The sequence below is a fragment of the Haliotis cracherodii genome, unplaced genomic scaffold (genome assembly GCF_022045235.1).
Source record: "Haliotis cracherodii isolate W230 unplaced genomic scaffold, xgHalCrac1.p SCAF_15, whole genome shotgun sequence".
NCBI classification, from domain to species: domain Eukaryota; kingdom Metazoa; phylum Mollusca; class Gastropoda; order Lepetellida; family Haliotidae; genus Haliotis; species Haliotis cracherodii.
The window spans coordinates 2,767,804-2,794,334 of record NW_027266270.1 but is presented as its reverse complement, the minus strand read 5'-3'; the positions used below and the strand labels follow the sequence as shown (position 1 = coordinate 2,794,334).

General features: G+C 41.6%; 1 protein-coding gene across 1 annotated transcript in view; it reads left to right on the top strand.

The window, feature by feature from the left end:
• Nucleotides 1-25,779, top strand: part of LOC139461716 (elevenin-like) — a 54,739-nt gene extending 28,960 nt beyond the window's left edge. The window contains exons 3-5 of the mRNA XM_071243172.1: nt 11,894-11,998; nt 12,674-12,782; nt 25,418-25,779. Of these exons, the coding sequence (XP_071099273.1) occupies nt 11,894-11,998; nt 12,674-12,782; nt 25,418-25,471 (268 nt within the window). The 3' untranslated portion in view covers nt 25,472-25,779. The remainder of the gene's footprint in view (nt 1-11,893; nt 11,999-12,673; nt 12,783-25,417) is intronic.
• The last annotated feature ends 752 nt before the right edge of the window (nt 25,780-26,531 follow it).

Here is a 26,531-nt window from a genome sequence, read left to right as displayed (position 1 = left end):
CATCGAGCCATTACAAATGACAAAAGACTTCAAACAACACGTGACCTGACACGTCACAAGGGAATTCCCATTTTGTCAGTACTACAAATTGATTGAAGCTATAAAAACGACAATGTATTTAACTGCTGTTTTTCTGACGTTTTATCTTTGAGAGGAGTTAGTCGTATGTCTCCCTCCCACGAGATTGATCACTTGTATCGATTCGATCTACGGATAACTCGACATAAGTATATATTTGTTTATGTCGAGTTATATGTAGTTTGAGCCAAACATCGAAATTAGAGGCTGTGGGTGAAAAATATTCCTTGTGTTTATGAAGATAGTGAAGAAATAAAGTTGACAATATGTCATTGTCAATCTCTCGAAATCACAACGTCCTGCAACCTCCTGGTAGTGAGTGAGTGAGTGAGTGAGTGAGTGAGTGGGGTTTTACGCGGCTTTTAGCAATATTTCAGCAATATCACGGCGGGGGACATCAGTAATGGGCTTCACACATTGTACCCATGTCGGGAATCGAACCCGGGTCTTCGGCGAGACGAGCGAACACTTTAATTATAACCACTAGGCTACCCGACCGCCGCACCTCCTGGTAAGCACATAAATATGAACGAGAACTCTTCAGCTATAATTGACTGCGTTGAGCACATGAACAAATTCAATAAAATTGTTACATTTTCGGTACAGATATTATGCCATTATCTGATATTACATCCTCATACGACTCGCCAGTGAGGGAAATAACGACTGTGACTTTATATCACGCTCTCAGCTCGGATATCAGAGGCCGGATTAAGTGCATTCACAGTTAGCCCTGGCGGTGCTCTCGTTCTCATATTAATCATATGAGATGAACATTTGAGATGCAGTTGTCAACGAGCCTTGACACTAGTCACGTGGACTCGCACCATCATCAACACTGCTGACTATCCCTGACATCTTCACTATATATTGCCGGGATGTGGCGGAGTAAGGGTGTAGCATCACAAAGACGTCGACACTGTTAACACACAGAGGATGGCTTGTCTCTCAGAGAAAGTCGTCTTTTTTTATAAGTGAATGAGATGTTTTACAGTTGTTCGTGTGATTAGAGAGAAAACTAAGCTTGTGTCTCTGGCGTCCGAAAACCCACAACACGGGGATACGTACATCAAGTGTCAGGGGACCAACCTTGAGAAATGTCTTGCAAGCAATTAAATGGACAGTTTCAATCTTTTCAAATATGTTTATGTCCCACCTCTCAGAGTCATATAATAAAGTGGGCTGTATTTGGGTGTCGAATATCTTAAAAAGCAAACCATGTTAATAGACTGATGGATCACTCACATTAACGCACGTCTACCTCTTGATGAAGTAAAATCTAAAATACATTTATTCATGTTTTACCTGTAGATGAAAAGAATATTCCTAAATATCTGTATGAGTCAACCTTTGAAAGATTTTCATCTATATGTAACCATTTTACATTTCTCGATAGACGTTCACCTCTTCTCAATACCACAATATTTGTCCTGTCTAGATTTACTTTTTAACCCCATACATCTGCATATGAATCTGAGACTGTAACCCCCATACCACATCAGATGCAAGTATAACATCATCACATCTGCATACGAATCTGAGACTGTAACCCCCATCCACATCAGATACAAGTATACCATCATCACATCTGTATAAGAATCTGAAACTGTCACCCCCATACCACATCAGATACAAGTATAACATCATCACATCTGCATACGAATCTGAAACTGTCACCCCATACCACATCAGATATAAGTATAACATCATCACATCTGCATACGAATCTGAGACTGTAACCCCATACCACATCAGATACAAGTATAACGTCATCACATCTGCATACGAATCTGAGACTGTAACCCCATACCACATCAGATACAAGTATAACGTCATCACATCTGCATACGAATCTGAAACTGTCACCCCATACCACATCAGATACAAGTATAACATCATCACATCTGCATACGAATCTGAGACTGTAACCCCCATACCACATCAGATACAAGTATAACATCATCACATCTGCATACGAATCTGAGACTGTAACCCCATACCACATCAGATACAAGTATAACATCATCACATCTGCATACGAATCTGAAACTGTCACCCCATACCACATCAGATACAAGTATAACATCATCACATCTGCATACGAATCTGAGACTGTAACTCCCATACCACATCAGATACAAGTATAACGTCATCACATCTGCATACGAATCTGAGACTGTAACCCCATACCACATCAGATACAAGTATAACATCATCACATCTGCATACGAATCTGAAACTGTCACCCCATACCACATCAGATACAAGTATAACATCATCACATCTGCATACGAATCTGAGACATTAACCCCATACCACATCAGATACAAGTATAACATCATCACATCTGCATACGAATCTGAGACTGTAACCCCCATACCACATCAGATGCAAGTATAACATCATCACATCTGCATACGAATCTGAAACTGTCACCCCCATACAACATCAGATACAAGTAAAACATCATCACATTTGCATACGAATCTGAAACTGTCACCCCCATACAACATCAGATACAAGTAAAACATCATCACATTTGCATACGAATCTGAAACTGTCACCCCCATACCACATCAGATGCAAGTATAACATCACCACATCTGCAAACATCATCAACAAGATTTCAAGTACATCAGGGAAAATTGTACATCATATTTGATGTTGTCTTAAATTTCCAAAGATAATTGATTGAAGAAGGAGAATGAAGGCGGGCTTAAGATACAGCCTTGTTATAAACCAGTAGGACAGTCAACATAGCCAGCACTGCATCTGGCACATGCTTACTCCCATGAACAGATGGCTTTAAGGGCTTTTAACATTCTCCCGTTTAAACCAGATGCGTACAAACAATTCCAAAGCTGAAATACGATCAGTAGGATCGAATGCTCAACAAAGACAACGTGGAGTTTCTTTTTCTTCTTTGATAAACATTTAATACCATCGCTTTAGCGTGAAAACATGATACAATGCAGAATATGCCCATCGAAAACCAGCTTGAGTTTATGTTACTGTATCTCTATCAGTCACAAAGTCTTCTATTAAATATTGAGGAATACTTTTCACAAACTTCACACAAAGGAGATATAGAGGATATTTCATGTGTCGAGTGAAATATCATGTTTCCCTCATCGAGTGACGTGAAATATCAAGAGTTATGTTCACTGCACGGAAATATATAGGAATTGTTATGTTCACTGAAATGAAAATAGCGCTTTCCTCCAATTCGGAAAACTGTCTTTCACAATTATGTTTATAATAAATATTCCTCTGTAATTATTTGGATTGTGTTTGTTGCCTTATGAAATGGAATAATGGTTGTCTTCGTCCAGGACTCAGGAAATACAACAGAATCAAATATCTTGTAAGATACATTTCTTAAGAATGGAAATATAGCAAGTTATGAAAACATTAGCATTTCAATGATAACATCATGTGGAGATTGCTGCCTGATTCTCTTGTTTTATAATGGGCGACTCCAGAATACCTTTATCAACACAAGGCATCTACATGGTCGGTGGTATCGCTGTTTTCACTAATTCCATGAAGAGTCTTTAATACATTCGTTAAATGCTCAAACAGTTTTATCAATCCATTTACTCCGGTCACACGGGCTCGATAAACTTCTTAATTCTTTCCCTCAACATAGAGGAGTCCTTACTTGATTGTATTTTTATATGCTGATAGTGAGATTGTGATATGTATACATGTGTGACAATATAGTGGCGATATAGTGGCGATGGGGTAGTCTAGTGGCTAAAGCGTTTGCTCGTGGCACCGAAGACCCGGGTTCGATTCCCCTCATGGGGACAATGTGTGAAACCCATTTCTGTTGACCCCTGCAGTGATATTGCTGGGGTATGCTAAATGCGGCATAAAATCATATTCACTCACTCACTTATGTGACATTAAATATCTTTACTTTCATTTGTTTTGTTGGAGTCTTCTCAGATGTCGTCTAGCCTCAGGTTAGCCTGTACAGAGATCAAATTATAAAACCCTTTTATATGTGGATTGTTTATATTTGTAACAGGTTTTTCATACATTCGGCTGCATTGAAAATAATGTTTACAAACATTTCTAACCAACAGTGATATTAGTTTCCAATATACTTGTGATTTCATTAACTGAAGGGTGCGAACTATTAAGAATATCTAAAAGTAATGTAGCCTAGTACACATCACATCTGTATTTATACGATGTTTCTAGATTCTCGGCATTAAAACTAGAACGTGCGAACATGAACACACAATGCCATTTAGAAAGAGGTCAAATGTAACAAATGTTATGTTTTGGGATAACACTTTCTTTGTAGACCCGTGAAGATTCCAGGGTAGAATAGGTCTTCAGCAACCCATACTTGCCGTAAAAGGCGACTATGTTTGTCGTAAAAGGCGACTAACGGGATCGGGTGGTCAGGCTCGCTGACTTGGTTGATACATGTCATCGATCCCAATTGCGTGGATCGATGCTCATGATGTCAATCCATGGATTGTCTGGTCCAGACTCGATTATTTACAGACCGCCGTCATATAGCTGGAATATTGTTGAGTGCGGTGTTAAACAACAAACCTACCAACCAACCAACTTTCTTTGTAAAGTACAGATTAATGGAGTCTTTTTGGTTGAGCCCCTTCCGGGATTCGAACCCATACTGTCAGAGTGAGGCACCTAATCGCCAGCACACAAAGTCAGCGATCAGTCCGGATGGGACTCAACCCAAAATAGCTTTGAGTAAAAATAGCCTTGCTGTTACACAATGCTTTGTCCAACTTTAAACATACACCGGTATCTGTATTAGTTCTTATTTGTTGGCGGGGGCACGGGTGGCCCAGTCGTCTAAGGCGCCGCGATTCGCTGTGCAGAGTTGCGTCCCTTGGGCACGCCAGAAACCTATGATTGTGGGTTCGAATCCCGGTTCGCCCCGATTATGTTTCTAGGTTTGTCAGCACCATACCCGTGCTCGTGGGTTTCAACGAAGTGGTAAACGTCTAAGACCTGCATCACTTCGGGCTTTCCTCCCACATTAAGCTGACACGCCGCGATATAACTGGAATACTGTTAAAAGCGGCGTTAAACCCAACTCACTCACTCACTCTTATTTGTTGGCAGTATGTGGTTATTGTGTTTTTGACCGTCACGATTACACCGCCGCAGAGTCTACCAGAATTTGCTTGTCTGTAACCTTTAGCGATACACAAATCATACGGTAGGACTTCTTACGTTTTTATAAATTCCATAAAGTCAGTATCAATGTTTTTTTTGTCTCAAAACCTTCAATATGCCACGTTAAAAGTCCGAAATGAGAAAAGAAATTGGAGTGTTTTGCACCTGCTTTATATTCAGATCAAGTCTAGTGTCCAGACCGTCTCATTAAGCACGATTAAAGTACATCGTTGTGTGACGCCACTCATTGTATAGACAATCAGTGTTGACGACAACAATAACGCTTCCAAGAGTCTCAAAAAAGATCATGCGTGTTTGCTACCAGAACTGACGGCGTTAACCTGTGTAGTGGACGTGAACAACTTGTTGATTAATTACTTCAATGTTTCTCTCAGCTCAGGCGAGGTAATACAAATTTTCACACAAATATCTTTTTGTATGGAGGCTGTCATTTGTAGGAACCATGCCACACACTGACTCTGCAGACACATAGACATACAGACAAAGTGTCCGTCATTTGCAGGAAGCGTGTGATTAGTGACCATAAGTTGGGTTTAACGCCTCTTTTAACAGTATTCCAGTTATATCACGGCGTGCCAGCTTAATGTGGTGACAAACCTAGAAACATAATCAGGGCGAACCGGGATACGAACCTACAATCATAGGTTTCCGGCGTGCCTAAGGAACGCAACTCTGCACAGCGAATTGCGGCGCCTTAGACGACTGGGCTACCCGTGTCCCCGTCAATGAAAGTGGCAGAATTGAATTATTTGATAAGTATCATCTTGTTCTTCTTTTAGTGGAGAATGTATTCCCCATGCTCACACTATCGTCCAATAGTCGGTGTTCACACTATCGTTCTTTACTCGGTGTTCACAAAATCGTCCACTAGTCGGTGCTCACAAAATCGTCCACTAGTCGGTGCTCACACTATCGTCCACTAGTCAGTGATCACAATATCATCCACTAGTCGCTGCTCACATTTTCGACCACTAGTCGGTGCTCACACAATCGTCCACTAGTCGGTGCTCACACGACCGTCTACTAGTCAATGCTCACACTATCGTCTACTAGTCGGTGCTCACACTATTGTCCTCTAGTCAGTGCTCACACTATCGTCCACTAGTCGGTAATTCTGTTGTGATTCGGGTCGTGATGCTCGAGAGTGTTCCAGTTTCATTCACTAACACAGATATTGGGGGCGTCGCATGTCTGGGGAAATATTTCTGAACCACTAACTGTCAGACAATAATTTTAATTTCCCTTCGTGAATATATGCATGTATCGTTCAAGACCAGAATCTAAATGGTATTTAGATATACACGTTTAATTGGGCAAAGCCAAATTGGTTAGTTTGGGTTCATATACACTTAGCAAGATGATCATGCCGAGTGAAATCAATAGCTGCAATACATTGAATCTACATAACACAATAAGTAGAGCACACACGACCAACCCAAACACAATATAGTATGCGTCAGTTCTCCAAACCACTGTTACTTGTAATGCTGTTGCAGTGCAGTAAAAAGCAGTTTTCATGAATTTAATTTTCAGCTCTTCGCTACAAATACCTTCAGAAAATAACTTTGAATTAGAAGGTTAAACCAGGTTTCATTTCTTCCACGTTATCCGTGAATATGTCTCGGAGTCACACCATGTCAGTCTCCATCTTACACAGGGTTCGTATCGATCTGACTCCAACAGTATTGTGAACACTTACTCAGCACCACAATCGTAATTTTACAGTTATTTTTACAGTTAAGACGAGGGAGGTCAAAGAAGACGGACCCGTGAAAATCCGGGGTAGAATAGGTCTTCAGCAACCCATGCTTGCCGTAAAAGGCGACTATGCTTGTCTTAAGAGGCGAGGGATCGGGTGGTCACACTCGCTGACTTGGTTGAAGCATGTCATCGTATCACAATTGCGTGGGTCGATGCTCATGATGTCAATCACTGGATTGTCTGGTCAAGATTCGAATATTTACAGACCGCCGTCATTTAGCTGGAATATGCGCCGTTAAACAACAAACAAACAAACAAACAGACAAAGAAGACACGTGAATTGGCTGTACAGAGTTCCGTCCCTTAGCCATGTCAGGATCAGCTAATGGAGGGTTCAAATCCCAGATTCAGACGTTGTATCCGTGGTTTGACAGCACCATGTCCGTGTTCCCGGATAATCGTATCTCGTCTTCGTCACTTGCGGCTTTCCTCCAACGTTAAACTTACATGTCGTGATGTGACTGAGATATTGTTCCAAGCGGCGTTAAGGAATTCGCCAATGGGGAGTAAGTAGGGGACTCGCTGATCACACTGGCAATCAAGAGGAGACATGACTGCGTACAGTGTTATAACATTGTATGTGCCCTATGGCCCACCGCCAGCAGCTGTGCTGACCGTATCTCTGTGCTACTCCCTATATACTATATTGACATTTCCCTGTCGCTATACGGACCTACGTGATGTCCGTGTTTTTCTAATAGATTCCCGATTCGGAACATGCCGCACTAACAACCCTGGCATAAGGTGAGGTGAAATGGGGTTTAACGTTGCGTCCGAGAATATTGCACTTATATAGCAACGTTTAACATGAACACCCCACTCAGACACAGTATACTGACTCCGAGCGGACCAGTCTTTGTTTAAGTCCCCGAATGCCGAGCGCCAGACAGGGCAACAACAAGTACAATCTTTTAACGTCTTTTGGCAAGACGCAGCTGGGGATCGAACCCCGAACCTTCCGCTAGCTCTCCAGGTGGACGCTCTACCACTGGGCCATGGATGCAGTCCCACGACGCATGTGCTGTATGACAGTTACAGCTGTGTGTTACAGGGCAATGCCAAAATGTACTGGGGAGAAGGACAGAAATACGGTTACACCGTGTTACAGCTACTCTGTGTCACAGCTACACCGTGTTACAGCTACTCTGTGTCACAGCTACACCGTGTTACAGCTACTCTGTGTCACAGCTACACCGTGTTACAGATACTCTGTGTCACAGCTACGCCGTGTTACAGCTACTCTGTGTCACAGCTACACCGTGTTACAGCTACTCTGTGTCACAGCTACACCGTGTTACAGCTACTCTGTGTCACAGCTACACCGTGTTACAGATACTCTGTGTCACAGCTACGCCGTGTTACAGCTACTCTGTGTCACAGCTACACCATATTACAGCTACACCGCGAGTACTTCAAGAATCATGCCACGGGCCCTCGAGTGACACAGGTGGTTCTGGTATGAGATGTATTGTATCACTACATCAGTACAAGCATCAGTAACAAGCAACATGTAAACATGGTTTACTTTTTCAAACACCATGTCCATGACGCAAGTAATACTCAATACAAGCCAACTGGTCGACTGAAGATCCAACTACAATTTGCCATAATGTGTCATCCGTCTGTTGTCTGTCCGTTAAATTTAGCCGAAGACACAAATCAAGTAATTGAAATAAAAACAGGACGGGGGCATCAATGAATAGGCATTGCTAGCTGTTCCCACACCGAGAAACCATGTGAACCCTTCGGAAATAAAAAAATCCCCAGAGATCGCCTTGTCCTTAGCTGGAGTAAGATTTGTTCATAACATTCGTAATTTCCATTTCGTCTTTTAAAAGAAAAAATGATTCGAAATGATTAAGCCACAGAAAGAAGACTATAATTCGGTTGTGTTAATTGATTTTCGCATGGCCTTAAAATGAAAACAAAATCATTTAAAAAAATTGAAAGCAATTCAAAATGTAAATGTTTCAGAATCTTCTCGGAATCTAAAATGCTCGGAAAGTTTTTCATGTTATAATAGTTAAAAATTTAGTCCTTGTTCCACAAAAAAACAAACAAACTTAAAATTGAAATATAAGTTACAAAATCTACTTCAGAAGATACAGAGGACCGATATTCTGAGGTTATTCTAACGTTATACTCTGTGAGAAGATAGCGTTGTCATTGTCATACGTGTTGAATATACCATTGAATGATGACAGACATATGCTTACTTTAATAGAGATGTGTGAACTAGACATTAATATTCTGTCCATTTGTCTGAAATTGAAGTTCATATTGTCCTCGTTTGTCCAGTCTATACTAAAACACGTTAAACCCAGGTGAGGATGACCTTCTGATGCCAGCTGCTAAATAGCCGTGCACATGTTATCAAAGACACTGCCAGATCGCCATGCATGGAACTAAACTGCAAGACAAGATAATATTATCATACCTCCATGTCGTGAATGATGAGGTCTGATTGGTCCATATGATCTTGATCAACTACTCCATGACCCGCCTTTGAGGGTGATAAATTTCTCATCGGGGGAATAAATCTCTTATACCCCGCCACGAGTACTCCAGGCTGCACGTTCATTTCTGAGAGACAGAATAAATCCTTTATACCCCTCTTCAAAGAAAAAAGCCACACGCTTTTTCCGAGCCAATGGATGTCAAGTGACATAGCGCAAGCTAACCTCAGCTCAATGGAACAGCTGTTTTCTATCAATTTGAAATTTATTTAAAATATTTTACAGTGTCATATTAAAACATGTCGTTTTATAGCATTCGCCGAGGCAAGTTGTGTAAAACCGAATGAGGGACGCATAAAACCCCATGTACCCCGAGTGATCCTGCTACAACTTATAGTATACACTCTTGCTTGATGGTGGCAAGAAATGAAACCATCAAGAAATGGCTATTCCGTGGTGATGTTTGTTGTTTGTTTTATTTATGTTTGTTGTTTATCACAACACTCAGCAATAGTCCAGCCATATGACGGCGGTCTGTAAATAATCAAGTCTGGTCCTGACAATCCAGTGATTGACGTCATGAGCATCGAACCACGCAACTGGGATACGATGACATGCACCAACCAAGTGAGCGAGCCTGACCACCGATCCCGTTAGTCACCTCTAATGACAAGCATAGTCGCCTTTTACAGCAAGCATGGGTTGCTGAAGACCTATTCCAACCCGGACGTTCACGGGTGTATTTGATACGGATATAATACATGTTATTATGTTTTTGGAACTTAAGTTTGCAGTATTTCGGACCTTTTTTCATTCTAGATACGTTTTGATAACTTGAAAACGTGTACTTGCTATAGTTAAGGCTGATAGGTATTGTCCTCGCTGATCAGTAATACTTGTCATCACGTTCATGCCCGAGTAACCAGCATCAAGGGGCCTTATTACAAACATATACTGATGACGTGTGACTCACGGAGTAGGTTGAACTGTACAGACGAGGATGTGATAAAAAGGTTCGTGTTTCATGGTCAGGCGAAATAATGTCCTTGCATCCAGCACACTCCTGTCTAAACATATGTGTTACCATAATACTGACCTGTAAAGTTCTCCTAGATATAACAATGAGACCCGCGAAGAGCCGGGATAGAATAGGTCTTCAGCAACCCATGCTTGCCTTAACAGGCGACTATGCTTGTCGTAAGAGGCGACTAACAGGATCGGGTGTCAGGCTCGCTGACTTGGCTGATGCATGTAATCGTATCCCCAGAATATCAAGAATAGGCTTTGCAAGCTGTTCCCACACCGAGAAACCTCGTAGTCAGATTTGTTCATAGCGTTCATAATTTCCATTTCGTCTTTTGAAAGAAAAAATGATTCGAAATGATTAAGCCACAGAAAGAAGACTAAAATTCAGTTGTGATGTTAAGTGATTTTTGCATGGCTTTAAAATGAAATCCAGATCATTTTAAAAAACTGAAAGCAATTCAAAATGTAAATGTTTCAGAATCTTCTTCCTTAGGAATCTAAAATGCTCGGAAAGTTTTTCATGTTATAATAGTTAAAAATTTAGTCCTTGTTCCAAAACAAAATACAACAAACTTAAAATTGAAATAAAAGTTACAAAATCAACTTCAGAAGATACATATCACCGATATTCTGAGGTTATTCAAACGTTATACTCTGTGATGAGATAGCATTGTCATTGTCATACGTGTTGAATATACCATTGAATGATGACAGACACATGCTTACTTTAATAGAGATGTGTGAACTAGACAGCATAAAAAAGGGAAAAACGGGCATCGATAAACCCTTCGATTCTGTCCATTTGTCTGAAATTGAAAATGAAGTTCATATTGTCCTCGTTTGTCCAGTCTATACTAATACACGTTAAACCCATGTCCTCTATGTCGATGCCAGTGCTACAATCACAGGTGAGGATGACCTTCTGATGCCAGCTGCTTAATAGCTGTGCACATGTTATCAAAGACACTGCCAGATCACCATGCATGGAACTAAACTGCAAGACAAGATAACTGCGTGACCCGTCTTTGATGAATTTCTCATCGGGGGAATAAATCTCTTATACCCCGCCACGAGAACGACAGGCTGCACGTTCATTTCTGAGAGACAGAATAAAACCCTCTTCAAAGTAAAAAGCCACACGCTTTTTCCGAGCCAATGGATGTCAGCGAGCCTGACCACCTGATCCCGCTCGTCGCCTCTTACGACAAGCATAATCGCCTGTTACGTCAAGCATGGGTTGCTGAAGACCTATTCAACCCCGGATCTTCACGAGTCGCTTATTGCTGTGACAGTGTATGTGTTGTGTATATGCACGTGTTGCATATGTAAAAGAGTATTCAGAGATGTACTTGTATCATATGGCTGTTCTATCCTCCACCCTACAGGCGGTTCGTATTTGCCCCCCGGTGCCGCGGTGTTGCGGCCAAGCGAGCCCAGGCAGCTATCATGGACGCCGCCGACAGTGACGACTTGTCAACGTTAAACAAAGAGTAAGTCGACAACGTACCATGAGCTCTGTTTTCAGGAGCATACTATGTGATATTTCTTTAATGTTTTCTGCAAGAAAATACTTAATCCACAGACATAAACGACAGTAGTCGCGCAGCCAAATGTCAACTATTTCTTGCTTGTCTGTATTTTTCAGCAGGACAAATATTGATTGTGTCTACCTGACATTATACCTTGAAAATGTTTATAAATAGCAGAATCCAATCTCCCAAACAGGTGTTGTCATTCTGATATTCGTACTTTCCACGGCCGTTGTGTTTTAGTTAGTGTAAGGTAGGTAGGTAGGTAAGGGTTTAAAGTTAACGAAAGCTAAAAGTCGTAAACACATCGACGAACAGAGGATACTGGCTGCTACTAAGGGGCGCAACTCTGTCAAACGAACTGCGGAACCTTAAAACACAGGCAGCCTTCACAAAACTATGACATTAAAAATTGTATCTAGACCAACTTCAAAACAGTTCGATTTAAGTTAGATAAATGTTTATTTTATCCTGTAAGGAACTGCAGTGCAACACGTGGTGTCCGTCGAAGCAGTTGCCTCACAGTTTGCCGCCATATTGACCATAGGTGTTGTGATGAGACTATACAGTCAATGACCATTTCCCATGTACAATGCGTGCCATTATATGAACTGACCAATGGTCATCTTGCTGCAGGCCGTCACTAGTGGACAACGACTGGAATACCGACGACACCGACTCCTACCAGAGACTGAGGTTCCTGGCTGCGAAGCTGGGTCTCCGCCCCGTCAACGTTGACAACACGGTACGTCGGTGCCTTTCTCAAGTCAATGTCTTTGTCTCAAGTCAATGTTACACTCTGTCCATCACGTAACCCCTCTTGGCAATAGCTCACACTGCTCTATTCAAATTCAACTAATCCTGCATATGTTTGCGTTTTTAATCCTCTTTATGAGGACATGTATCATAAAACGTCTCCCATTATTCCGCCACTTGGAGTGAGAATCGAACCTGCCATTTCTGCTGCTGCCCCAATCGTCAAAATATAGCTGCAACTCAGCTTTTGTCGTCTCCCCCCGTGTCAGTTGGTACAGCTTCAACTTCAACTAAACTTAAGAAATCTGAAACAAATCAACTCATTTATCAACAAGATTAAAATCAATTAAAACACACTTATGATACTTACAAATCTATATTAACATATGGATCCAAGGATGGTTTCCAGCGCCGCCGTCATTGGATCCAGGACTATATCATCACGATTACCAGATAACGTTTACATTTTTACGACTGAGTCAAAGGTTATCTTTACAGCACTAGAATATATAAATAAACAATCAAAATATAAACCGTTCATTATATTTTCAGACTCTCTATCCTGTCTTCAGGCAATTAAATATCAGTCTTGCAAACATCTGCTTTTAATAAAACTTAATGAATTATATAATGATCTTGCTCCTGGCCAATACGACTTTTGTTGGTTACCCAGTCATATAGGAATCATTGGTAACACAATGGCTGATGCTGCTGCAAAAGCAGCACTCAACAAATCTTTGACACCACTCCTGATTCCACACACTGATTATAAACCCGTGATTGGATCATATATTCGAGATCTGGTGCAAAAGAAGTGGGACACAAAAGTAGGTATCAATAAATAACATGAAATTAAACCACGTATCGGTTACACCTACTTGGGTTGTCAGTCCAGATTTGAAGAGGGCGTTATGCTGCGGTGTCGTATTAGCGATAGCAGGTATACAAATGTATATATACTACTCAAAAGAAGTTAAGGATCAGCAGATTCTTTCAAATTACTAATGTTCATCTGTTATGGCATGAGAGATCAACTATAGTAATAGAAACGAATTGGGTGATCCTTAACTTCCTTTGAGTCGTATATATTGAAAGGTGATTATCCTCCATTGTGTATCCCTTGTGATGAAAGAATCACGTCCAAGCATGTTCTGCTTGACTGTTTTGATTTTTCCATCACAAGGGATAAATAATTCAAATTGTCATCAATTATGGTTCTTTTTAATACCATCAATTGTCATTTAATTATAGGTTTTTATGGAAAATTGAATTTATCGATAAATTTTAAATTGTGCAGATAGGTATACTTTATATTGGTAATGTATAATTTGTGACTAAGACGGTTAGTGGTTGTATCCTGAAAGATGGTTGAAGTAGCGTAAACTTATTGTCCCCTGAGAGGCTATGTAAGGCCACATCATTCAAGGTACATTTATTCATACCACAGTTTTAAACGTAGTATATTTCTATATTTTAACTAATGGCTTCAGTACAGAAACCTTTGAGATTTCAAGATGCTATAGTGAAATTTCAAGATACATCAGTTGACATCTTAAGATAATTAGTTGACATCTTAAGATAATAAGTTGACATTTCAAGATAATAAGTTGACATTTCAAGGTATTAACTTAACATTTCCAGATACTAATTGCTCATTATCTTGAAATTTCAAGAAACAAATTAAAAAGCAAATGGCCCTAAAAGGCTTCCGTTGGAATATATCTTGGTATCAAATGATTGGTCCCGAAGTAATTATGTCTGTGTTATCTCTGTTAGAGTGATAATTGCAATTGTACGTTGTCTCAGCCATTGGTTCCACGCTAAAACTCGCCATCCACTAAAAGTCGACTGATACACGGAGGGACAAAGCTACGTTAATGATACAAAGGATGAAGCTGGTGACTTAACTTCCGAAACGAATGGTAGGGAACGGTTCCAGGGTATTTGTCGTCATAGAAACGAGATATAACACATTAGATGATCACGGATGGGATACTCGATTCCAAGGTAATACAATGTCTAGATTTTACAAGAAAAGTATGGTGTCAATAACGAAACACATTCGACGGCATCTCAGACAGACCACGGTTTTATCATCAGACGAATCTTCTCTGAGAAGAATGAATACAAGCTTGTTGTAGTGTTCATGTTAAATATACATTTAGAGCAATAATCAAATTGTAGTTCATCAGCCACTGGCGCGTTATGATGAATTACTACTGATATGAGGCGCTGAACCCAACAAAACGAAATTCATCTTCAAACCAACTTTGGTTACAGACCCTTTCTATAAATGAATTGGAGGTGAGCAGTGTCTGTCCGTTCTCCGGGCTAATGTGATAAGAATTCCTTGTCGGACGCCGTGACTCAGATTTGTGGTAACGAAGCAGTAGATCACACAGCTCAACAACGCCGACTCAATTAGTATTGACTGGCCTGTAGTGAACGTGAAGTGACAAGTTTTGCTCTCTTGTTCGTAAAATAAAAAAACTCCACGCGGTGACTACTCAAAACATTCTCGGTCTGGTGAAAATATAAAAAGGGAAAAAGGGTTTGTTTTTTAGGACACAAACCAAAAGGTTACCTAGATTCCCATATAGACCTAGGAGCCGTTGTACAAAGCGATCTTAGCGCTAAGGTGATCACAATTCCCGTACCTTAACACAGCACTAAGGTTGTTTTGTACAACGGCACCAGGTAATAATTTACTTTTTTTAAGCTCAAACGTAGATAACTGTCATGTCAGGGGAACACGGAGGTTGGTTCACATTTACTATGCTGCATAAGTCATAAGGTTGGTGACCTCGAATTGGTCTAGTTTGAGTTCCTTGTCAATGTTGGAACTTAGTTAACAGACAGAAGAAAGAAACGTTTCGGTTCGTATGCAGAAGTTAATCCTGTAATTTAAATTAACAGGACGGGGACACCTAGAATAGGGTTTGCCAGATCTTTCAAAAACAAGAAAGCTCGCGGACGCCATTTGAGGTGATGTACATCGAACCCCATTATATCGATATATCGTTGAAGGAGGTGTAACTCGAACCCCATTATATCGATATATCGTTGAAGGCGGTGTAACTCTAATCCCATTACATCAATATATCTTTGAAGGCGGTGTAACTATAATCCCATTATATCGATATATCGTTGAAGGCGGTGTAACTATAATCCCATCATATCAATATATCGTTGAAGGCGGTGTAACTCGAACCCCATCATATCAATACATCGTTTAAGGTGGTGTATCTCGAACCCCATTATATCAATATATCGTTAAAGGCGGTGTAACTCGAATACTCGCCTCTTACGACAAGCATAGTCACCTTTTTCGACAAGGATGGGTTGCTGAAGATCTATTCTACCCGGATCTTCACGGCTGTATTCTAGTTATAGTTTGGGGCAAGTGGACACGCAGTCTACCAAGTCACCGCACCTGACCACCCGATTCTCTTCAGTTGACTCTTACTACAAGCATGAGATACGAGGGGTTCTTCTGCCACCAGACATATAGCGGAGTAGAGTGCGTCAGTGAAACATATAGCGGAGTACAGTACGTCAGTGAGACATATAGCGGAGTAGAGTGCATCAGTGAGACATATAGCGGAGTACAGTACGTCAGTGAGACATATAGCGGAGTAGAGTGCGTGAGTGAGACAGATAGCGGAGTAGAGTGCGTCAGTGAGACATATAGCGGAGTAGAGTGCGTCAGTGAGACAGATAGCGGAGTAGACTGCGTCAGTGAGACATATAGCGGAGTAGAGTTCGTCAGTGAGACATATAGCGGAGTACAGTACGTCAGTGAGACATATAGCGGAGTAGAGTACGTCAGTGAGACATATAGCGGAGTAGAGTGCGTCAGTGAGACATATAGCGGAGTACAGTACGTCAGTGAGACATATAGCGGAGTAGAGTGCGTCAGTGAGACATATAGCGGAGTAGAGTGCGTCAGTGAGACATATAGCGGAGTACAGTACGTCAGTGAGACAGATAGCGGAGTAGAGTGCGTCAGTGAGACAGATATCGGAGTAGAGTGCGTCAGTGAGACAGATAGCGGAGTAGAGTGCGTCAGTGAGACAGATAGCGGAGTAGACTGCGTCAGTGAGACATATAGCGGAGTAGAGTTCGTCAGTGAGACATATAGCGGAGTACAGTACGTCAGTGAGACATATAGCAGAGTAGAGTGCATCAGTGAGACATATAGCGGAGTACAGTACGTCAGTGAGACATATAGCGGAGTAGAGTGCGTCAGTGAGACATATAGCGGAGTACAGTACGTCAGTGAGACATATAGCGGAGTAGAGTGCATCAGTGAGACATATAGCGGAGTACAGTACGTCAGTGAGACATATAGCGGAGTAGAGTGCATCAGTGAGACATATAGCGGAGTACAGTACGTCAGTGAGACATATAGCGGAGTAGAGTGCGTGAGTGAGACAGATAGCGGAGTAGAGTGCGTCAGTGAGACATATAGCGGAGTAGAGTGCGTCAGTGAGACATATAGCGGAGTAGAGTGCGTCAGTGAGACAGATAGCGGAGTAGAGTTCGTCAGTGAGACATATAGCGGAGTATAGTACGTCAGTGAGACATATAGCGGAGTAGAGTACGTCAGTGAGGGGGCCAATGAGCCGAGAAAACGCAAAATATGCTTTCAGGAATGTATGTTTTAGGATTTGTTTCTAATTGCAGCTTTTGACCGTGAGGATTGTCCATGTATGACATCACACATGCGACCATGTCTTGCCATGTCTTAGTGACACGAAAAAATACTGTGTCACAGACAGCTTACACATTCATAATATTCATACTCTAGCTATCGCGAGTAACAGGTCATTTTGACAAATTTCGAAATTCGAATTCGAAAATTATCATGCCAAGTTTTAAATACTCGCGGCTCCTGATATGCACACCTTTCGGTAAGGACAAACCATAGTCACTTCACAAAAATCATGTTATTGAGTGTTCACTGGCAGCCACGCTCAAGTTGTGTCCTGATCAATGTCTATTACGTATCAGTCTAATAACTAAAGGAAATAAATGCTTCAAGTCCCAAGCGGCAATAAGCATGGCCGGCTTGACTCTCCATCAATACTTAATTACCAGAAAATCGACATCGTTTATTGCCCAATGCCTCGGTGTGCCCCCGCACAATGGAAATAACACAAATCGTGACCCACAAATATATAACTTATTGTTTTTGGGGTCTTTGTAATTTCCTCAATTGCTGGACGGTTTGGCTAAGTGAGCGTGATCTGCGTCTGGTCGTCACCGACATGCGCTGCCACGCTGTGGCGAGGTCACGTGGTCATGTTATTCCATGTCACGTGACTATGTTATTACATGTATATGTTACAGCGATGGGGAAATGTATTCAAACATGATATCTCTATTTGCTTTCTGTTAATGCAATGTTTACTTAATTATGTCATCCCATATTGATTCTCCGTTGATACATGGAACGGAGGACAGGATTTAATTTGTCGGTGCGTGTTCGATGTCGTGATCGTTGATGCGGGTGTACAGTGTGTTGTCGTGTCGACATACATCAATATAGACAGCTGCAGCCGTTACTTGAACCGTATGCATGGACATTACGCGGTGCTGTAATTTACATTAACTGGTCAACATGCTTTTGATAAAAACACGACCTCTCAAATGGTACTCTGGCACAGCGCTTAGGTTCACATTGCGCAAACACACTGAGCGTTCATATACTCCGATCTACACGCATTTCACTTGCTTGAAACCCCAAGGTTAAGATATTAGACTGCTTGATTCACACACAGCGAATGCGATTTCTGTGCAGGTCGTTATCTGAAAGCAAACGGTATATGACTTGTAAATAATAAGTTTGTTTTTCCGACGATTTCAGCAATATTTCAGCAATATGACTGCGGGGGACATATAAATGGGCTCCCATGTGGGAATTCGAACTCGGCGTAACGAACAAACTCTTTAACCAATAGGCCACCGTTGTTTTAGGTCATCATTGTATAGTAAATTAGTCAACATTATATATACATGTATAGTACATTAGTGAGGCATATAGCGGAGTCAACATTGTATATATAGTACATTAGTGAGACATATAGCGGAGTCAACATTGTATATATAGTACATTAGTAAGGCATATAGCGGAGTCAAAATTATATATATAGTACATTAGCGAGACATATAGCAGAGTCAACATTGTATGTATAGTACATTAGTGAGACATATAGCGGAGTATAGTACATTAATGAGACATGTAGCGGAGTCAACATTGTATATATAGTACATTAGTGAGACATATAGCGGAGTCAACATCATATATATAGTACATTAGTGAGACATAGAGTGGAGTATAGTACATTAGTGAGACATGTAGCGGAGTCAACATTATATATATAGTACATTAGTGAGACATATAGGGGAGTCAACATTGTATATATAGTACATAAGTGAGACATATAGCGGAGTCAACATTGTATATATAGTACATTAGTGAGACATATAGCGGAGTCAACATTGTATATATAGTACATAAGTGAGACATATAGCGGAGTCAGCATTGTATATATAGTACATTAGTGAGACATAGAGTGGAGTATAGTACATTAGTGAGACATATAGCGGAGTCAACATTGTATATATAGTACATTAGTGAGACATAGGGTGGAGTATAGTACATTAGTGAGACATATAGCGGAGTCAACATTGTATATATAGTACATAAGTGAGACATATAGCGGAGTCAACATTGTATATATAGTACGTTAGTGAAACATATAGCGGAGTCATGATAGCATAGTAAATTATTATTTCAAATTCCCTATACCTCAACTGAAGCTCATGCTAAAATGATATTGTCCTGAAATTCACGTCCAATGTATACACTGTACGGTGTATTAATGCATTCCACGTGCCAAATAACGATCTTACTGTGGCTAAAGCCCTTCAGTTAAACCTGCGCAAACATTAATCAATACGAATTATCGACTGAAATAAATGAATGTTTAATTAATCCGAAGGCTGTTATATTGCGGAAGCTTTAAACTAATCGAATCTCGGCCAGATAATCCAGTGATTGATGTGATGAACACCGACCCACACCGTGGAATCCCGTGACGTGCAACCAACCACGTCACCGAGCCTCACCACCCCATCCAATCAGGCAGCTCCTTCAACTAGCATCCCCCACGACGGACAAGATTATGAAGATGTAGGGGTTTGTTCCTGAGGCATCAACATCACATCAACACCAACATCAACATCAACATGTCATAATCTGGTTACCGTAATCGGTGGGTTGGCTTCCTTAAAGCGTTGGACGATCGTTATGTGAGCGTTACGCGAGGGGTGTGTGTGTGTGCTGACATCTGGGTATCAGTACGTAGGGTTTATTCTGCAACCTGAGTATAATGTGTTAAGCCCATTCCTTTTGCCCCCCGCCGTGATCAATATTAGTCTCTGCGGCGTAAAACAGTAGTTATGTTGTAGAACGTGTGTAACTTAAATTATTAACCTAAGGCGGGGTGTCAAATATCTGCTCTTTTCCCCGTCCTGGTTTTCCGATATTTATAGGTTCTCCGCTCACGCCTGACTGACAGCTGCAACACTTACGCTCTAAACGGCTGTTTCTGCCCGAGCGACCAACACCACGCTCCAAGAAAATCTCCTCTCATGAAATCACACGTAATGCAATATGTCAGAAATTTCGCATTTTGTAATATTTCTTCTTAACGTTATCGATGAACTGATGCGAGAATAATTTTGAATTAAATAGGAGCACACAGCGTCAGAGCACTAGAACATATCGACCCACAGCGTTGAAAGTCAAGCTGGGACTATTAAAAAATCTCAAAATGTCTCATCACGTTGTGATACAAGTATCCCAATATTTGTTTGAACTTGGGTTGGTGATTGGTGATCACATTGCCAAATAATCGATGCTCGGCAACTAAGTTTGAATTTAAGCCTGCTAATTATATTCATGAAATACACCATGTCCGTCACGTGTCAGAAAGGAAACATGGCGGTCAATATGTCTTTGTGACGAACAGCAAGATTGACGAGGTATTGAATCTGAACACTTCGTAATGAGGTGACGTCATTTTGGTAGTGGGGTGTTTGGTGGGGCAACGACACAGATCATTCTAACGATGTTCAGGTCACAGGGTGCTAAGACGTCAATGAGGACACAATGCGCTGTGTGAGTTGCGTCCCTTAGGCGTGCCAGTATCCTGTGACCGTGGGTTCGAGTTCCTATTCCACCCTGAATATATTTCTTGGTTTGGGTGGACCCGGGTCCGGACGCCCTGGACCCCCTGGACCCTCTGGATCCACCTGTGGTGGGGACTAAATTTCAGCTGAGACGGGCCTGATTGAACCCGTCACCCTCGCTCTGCTTGCCCGACTGATCAGTGATCACCGGAGGACGATGATCCCTGATCTGGCACCGATTGTCTGTCTTGGTGTAGACGTTAAGATAGTGGCTTGTGTCAGTCTGAGACATTGTCTGTCTTGGTCTAGACGTTGCAATTAGTAAATTATTTTAACCTGAGACAATGTTTGTTTTTAATTAGGGTAGTTTTCAACTACTAGATTGATATACATCAAATGATATAAAATAGAGACTAATTAAATTGGTTTTGAATAACTTGACTGATTGTCTAGGACTGCTGATTTACTCTGGCCAAGTCGTCCTTTACCATTGCTCAAACAACAGAAGTGCCACTCGATCTGTCTCATCACTGGATGTATTAGCGTCAAATGACCAAGGTATACTAGAGACTCCATAGTTCCTGAGGAGATGCTGATTGGGGCTGATGATGTTGAATGGATGGATAACTTAATAACTCAGAATTACCGCTATGGCCAATGTTAGGATATTTATTTTGTTTGTTGTTTAACGCCGTACTCAGCAATATTCCAGCTATATGACGGCGACCTGTAAATAATCCAGTCATGAAAAGACAATCCAGTGATTGACATCATGAGCGTCGATCCACGCAATTGATAAACGATGACATGCATCAACCAAGGCAGCGAGCCTGACCACCAGATCCGGTAAATCGCCTCTTACAACAAGCATAGTCGCCTGTTACGGCAAGCATGGGTTGCTGAAGACCTATTCTCACCCACATCTTCACGGGGAACCTACATCAGATAGTTGTCAAAGGGTGCATTGTCAGCTACAGATGGTTGGAAACTAGTTCTGGCATTGTGTGAGTTTATAGTGAGCTGGGTAATTGTATGAGTTAGAATTGTTGAGTTGTATTGGTATGGCTGGCTTGAGTTAGGCAGGAGAGTTAGATATGAGTTAAGCATTGAAAGGTTCATACACATGTCATCACTTTATTTCCTTTTACGCCCTATGGAATATGTCAGATAATCGAGACTGGTTATTCTCTGTCGATCAGGTTTGGGTGTTGGGTACACGAGTTATGACCTGTACAGGAGAGGTAGTTAGGGGCCTGAGTTTTGAGTTAGGAAGGCGAGTGTAACTCTACAATCAGTGTACACCTCTCTGTGTTTCCGCCAAATTACGTTGACCAAACACACCTCCCGATCTCGGCCAATACTCCCTTGACTACAGGCGGGGTCTTTGATCGAGTATCGCTCCTGCCATTTATAAACGCGCGTCGTTCCGGGTATTTGCGTTGTTCACGAGTAAGCTGTGTAATTGATGTTCAATAACTAGCCCTTGGTCATTGCTCGGGCTATTACAGGCCACGTGAGTGATGTATGTTGACTCGGCAAACACACGGTGGAGGGACGCACGTGATATTGAGTTGTATTGGAATGGCTGAATTAATTACTTCCAGTCCCGGCAATACACACACACACTCACACAGAGAGGCAAAATATGTTTGTGGGATTTGCCTAAGTAGATTATGGAGAGTGTTTCGGGTGTTTGAAGGAACAACAGGCTACATGTAGTCTTTAATGGCCCATTGCCTTCAGTTGACATTGCAATGAACAGAAACACGTAGTTGCAATGTATGTCAACGCTCCTGGGTTAACTCACACATTCAGAATAACTGAAATACTTTTCAAAGCGGCGTAAAACGTAACTTACTCACTATCATTATTGTACGGTGTTACAGTTTGATGATTATACTCTACATACACACAGGGTCGGTCGGGTAGCCTAGTGGTTAAAGCGTTCGCTCGTCACGCCGAAGACCCGGGTTCGATTCCCGACATGGGTACAATGTGTGAAGCCCATTTCGGGTGAATATTGGACTATTGCCAAAAGCGGAGAAAAAAACATACTCACTCTCTCACTCACTGTTGGTGATGAATACCTAGATGTGCCAGGATGTTGGTGATGAGTACTTAGATGAGCCTGGGTGTTGGTGATGAGTACTTAGGTGTGCCAGGATGTTGGGGATGAATACCTAGATGTGCCAGGATGTTGGTGATGAGTACTTAGATGAGCCTGGGTGTTGGTGATGAGTACTTAGATGTGCCAGGATGTAGGTGATGAGTACTTAGATGTGCCAGGATGTTGGTGATGAGTACTAAGATGAGCCAGGATGTTGGTGATGAGTACTTAGATGTGCCAGGATGTTGGTTATGAGTACTTAGATGTGCCAGGATGTTGGTGATGAGTACTTAGATGAGCCTGGGTGTTGGTGATGAATACCTAGATGTGCCAGGATGTTGGTGATGAATACCTAGATGTGCCAGGATGTTGGTGATGAGTACTTAGGTGTGCCAGGATGTTGGTGATGAGTACTTAGATGTGCCAGGATGTTGGTGATGAGTACTTAGATGTGCCAGGATGTTGGTGATGATTACTTAATAAATGTATAGAAAACGTGACTTAAAAACATCTCTCAAGGCAAGACACACAACGATCAATGAAAGTTCCAAGTATGAAGACAACTCATACTAAAGCTGAGCACTAGGTGCGGAACAAACACTCACTCTGCTGGACGGCACGAAGCACTGATGAGAGGTTGTGGGTCAAGATAACAAATAGATAGTGGTTCCTGGCAAAATATTAGCTAAGTATTCAAATGGTGTCATTAAAATGTGATTAGGTATGAATTCATGTTCTTTTGAAATGTTCATTGAATGAAGAGATATAAGAAAACTTTGTTCCAAGAGAATATACAGATAAATCATTTAATTCATTTTGTATTGTCATGAGCGAAAGACTAACACCCGTTGTAGAATATTGTAGTGGTGGTGGTGGAGTGGGGTTTAACGTCGCGTCCAAGATTATTGCACTTATATAGCGACGTGCATGTACGTGTGTGTGTTTGTGTGGCTGCTTTTACTAGTCCGGACTGATGCCGATTTATAGTGCTAGCTCACTGAGATACCATGCCGCAGTTTAACATGAATACCCCACTCAGACACAGTATACTGACTCCGAGTCGACCAGTCCTTGTTTTAACCCCTTAATGCCGAGCGCCAGACAGGGTAACAACAAGTACCATCTTTTAACGTCTTTTGGTATGACGCGGTCGGACGCTCTACCACTAGACCACGGAGGTGGTCTAGAATATTGTAAGAAAAATTGGATTAATATCAGTTTTCGATAATTAAGTCTCCTTAAACTGTTCTATGTATAACAATATTTACCACAATGATTAATTAATATATGTCGCTGTAAATGAAGTGAATAGTATGGTGTGATAAGTATTATAACATGTATCTAAATAACTGAAGCAGAGCACAAATGATCGAAAGAAATCAATGTAACGACCGCTCAGCGGAGGCTGTGTACTTTTGCTTACACAATAACTCGATACAAGGACTAATCAATAGTTCATTTGACACGTATCCAAGTAAAGGTTTTAAGAAACAACATTTAGTCACTCCCATTATATTTTCAGTCATATCTGATGTGACGATATCGTTCGTTTTAACAGGACCGTATGTGTTGTAATTCCACTGGTTGGTTGTCGAGTTCTCCACACGAATTGGTTAATTTGGCACACAAGGCAGTTTTATAAGGTTTAAACATAACATTGTATACGAAGTGGTTTTAGAGGAGACTTACGGATACATATGGGTAGACTTATTTTAATTCTGTGTACTATGTGTTGTTGGGAGTTCAATAGGTATTAGTATATATGGGTGATATTCGGATAATCATGCATACGAAGTATCGCCTTTGTACAAATTAGGTGAGGTGAAACTGGGTTTCATGTCCCGTCCAAGATTATTGCACTTATATAGCGACGTGCATGCACGTGTGTGTGTGTGGCTGCTTGTAAGGTCCGGACTGATGCCGATTTATAGTGCTAGCCCACTGAAATACCATGCCGCAGTTTTTACATGAATACCCCACTCAGACACAGTATACTGACTCCGAGCCGACCAGTCCTTGTTTAACCCCCTAAATGCCAAGCGCAAGACAGGGTAACAAGTACCATCTTTTAACGTCTTTTGGTATGACGCGGCCGGGGATCGAACCCCGGACCTACTGCTCTCCGGGCGGACACTCTACCACTAGACCACGGAGGCGGTGTGTACAAACAAAGAAGAAGGGCTTCATAGCAAATCTAACACATCTTGTGTTGCTACTGTACTTGTGTGTTCAGGGCTATGCTATTATATTTGACATGCAAATATTACATGTTACTAATTTATCAACTAATCTGTATTATGTTTCGTGCATATTTTCAGGCAGAACAAGACCTATGGGAAAGACTGATGGCATCTCGAACAATGCGCCATTGAGTCACGTGACCTCTGACGTCATCATCCTGTCGCCCGGATGCAAAATGTAAGGCTGCATAACACCATTCCTTCCTCCTGGATTAGACGCTTACCGCCCATGGTCTGCCGCTGAGAGAGAGAGAGAGCGAGAGATGATTGCCGACATACGCCCTTGACGGACATTTTCATAAATAAATGTTTCTTTTCAGAAATTGCACGTTAAAACTTTGATATTCGTATATGTCGAGAGCGAACACACAATAGTTGTCAGAGTGCTGTCTGGGTACCGTGTCTTTGACTTTGTTACTGATGTTGAAACGACACTTCATGGAATAAACTTCATGTTTTCACAAAAAAAGATATTTGCCTTTTATTTATCGAGGAATGAATGCTGAAATACTTTCGCCGCTGCCCTTTTGCATATATCCAGACTTGGTGAAGACATTGAAACGTTTGGGTAGCCTAGTGGTTAAAGCGTTCTCTCGTCAGGCCTTAGACCCGGGTTCGATTCTCCACATGGGTACATGATGTTGAAGCCCATTTCTGGTGTCCCCCGTGGTCATAATGCTGGAATAAAAGCGGCGTAAAACCATACTCGGTTATTTACTTACTCACTCACTTATTCGCTCACTCACTGGCATGGAAGCATTGAATAATATGGAGCCCATTAACAACTAGAGTGATATACGTCACAAACATGTTCCTTTGAAAACGGACACATGAATTCATGTTTGAGTCACTTGAATGACAGTGCCAGGATAGCCTTTTATTCGGAGCCAAGTCCCCCTTTCAGGGATTCCCAACAGCGAGGATGACTTCATGCATTAACTGCAGGGTGCTGCAATGCCGGCTCACACAGACCGTGATTACTAAAAAGGTACAGAATCTCTGTACTTATACAGAGTAATTGGTAAATGCACTATGGTGTCACTGGACTTCTGGTTCATCCCTTGATTGTCTGGTTTGTTCAGGGCCGTACATGGTTACCCTGCTACCGGTAGGGCCGTACATGGTTACCCTGCTACCGGTAAGGCCGGACATGGTTCCCTGCTACCTGTAAGGCAGGATATGGTTACCCTGC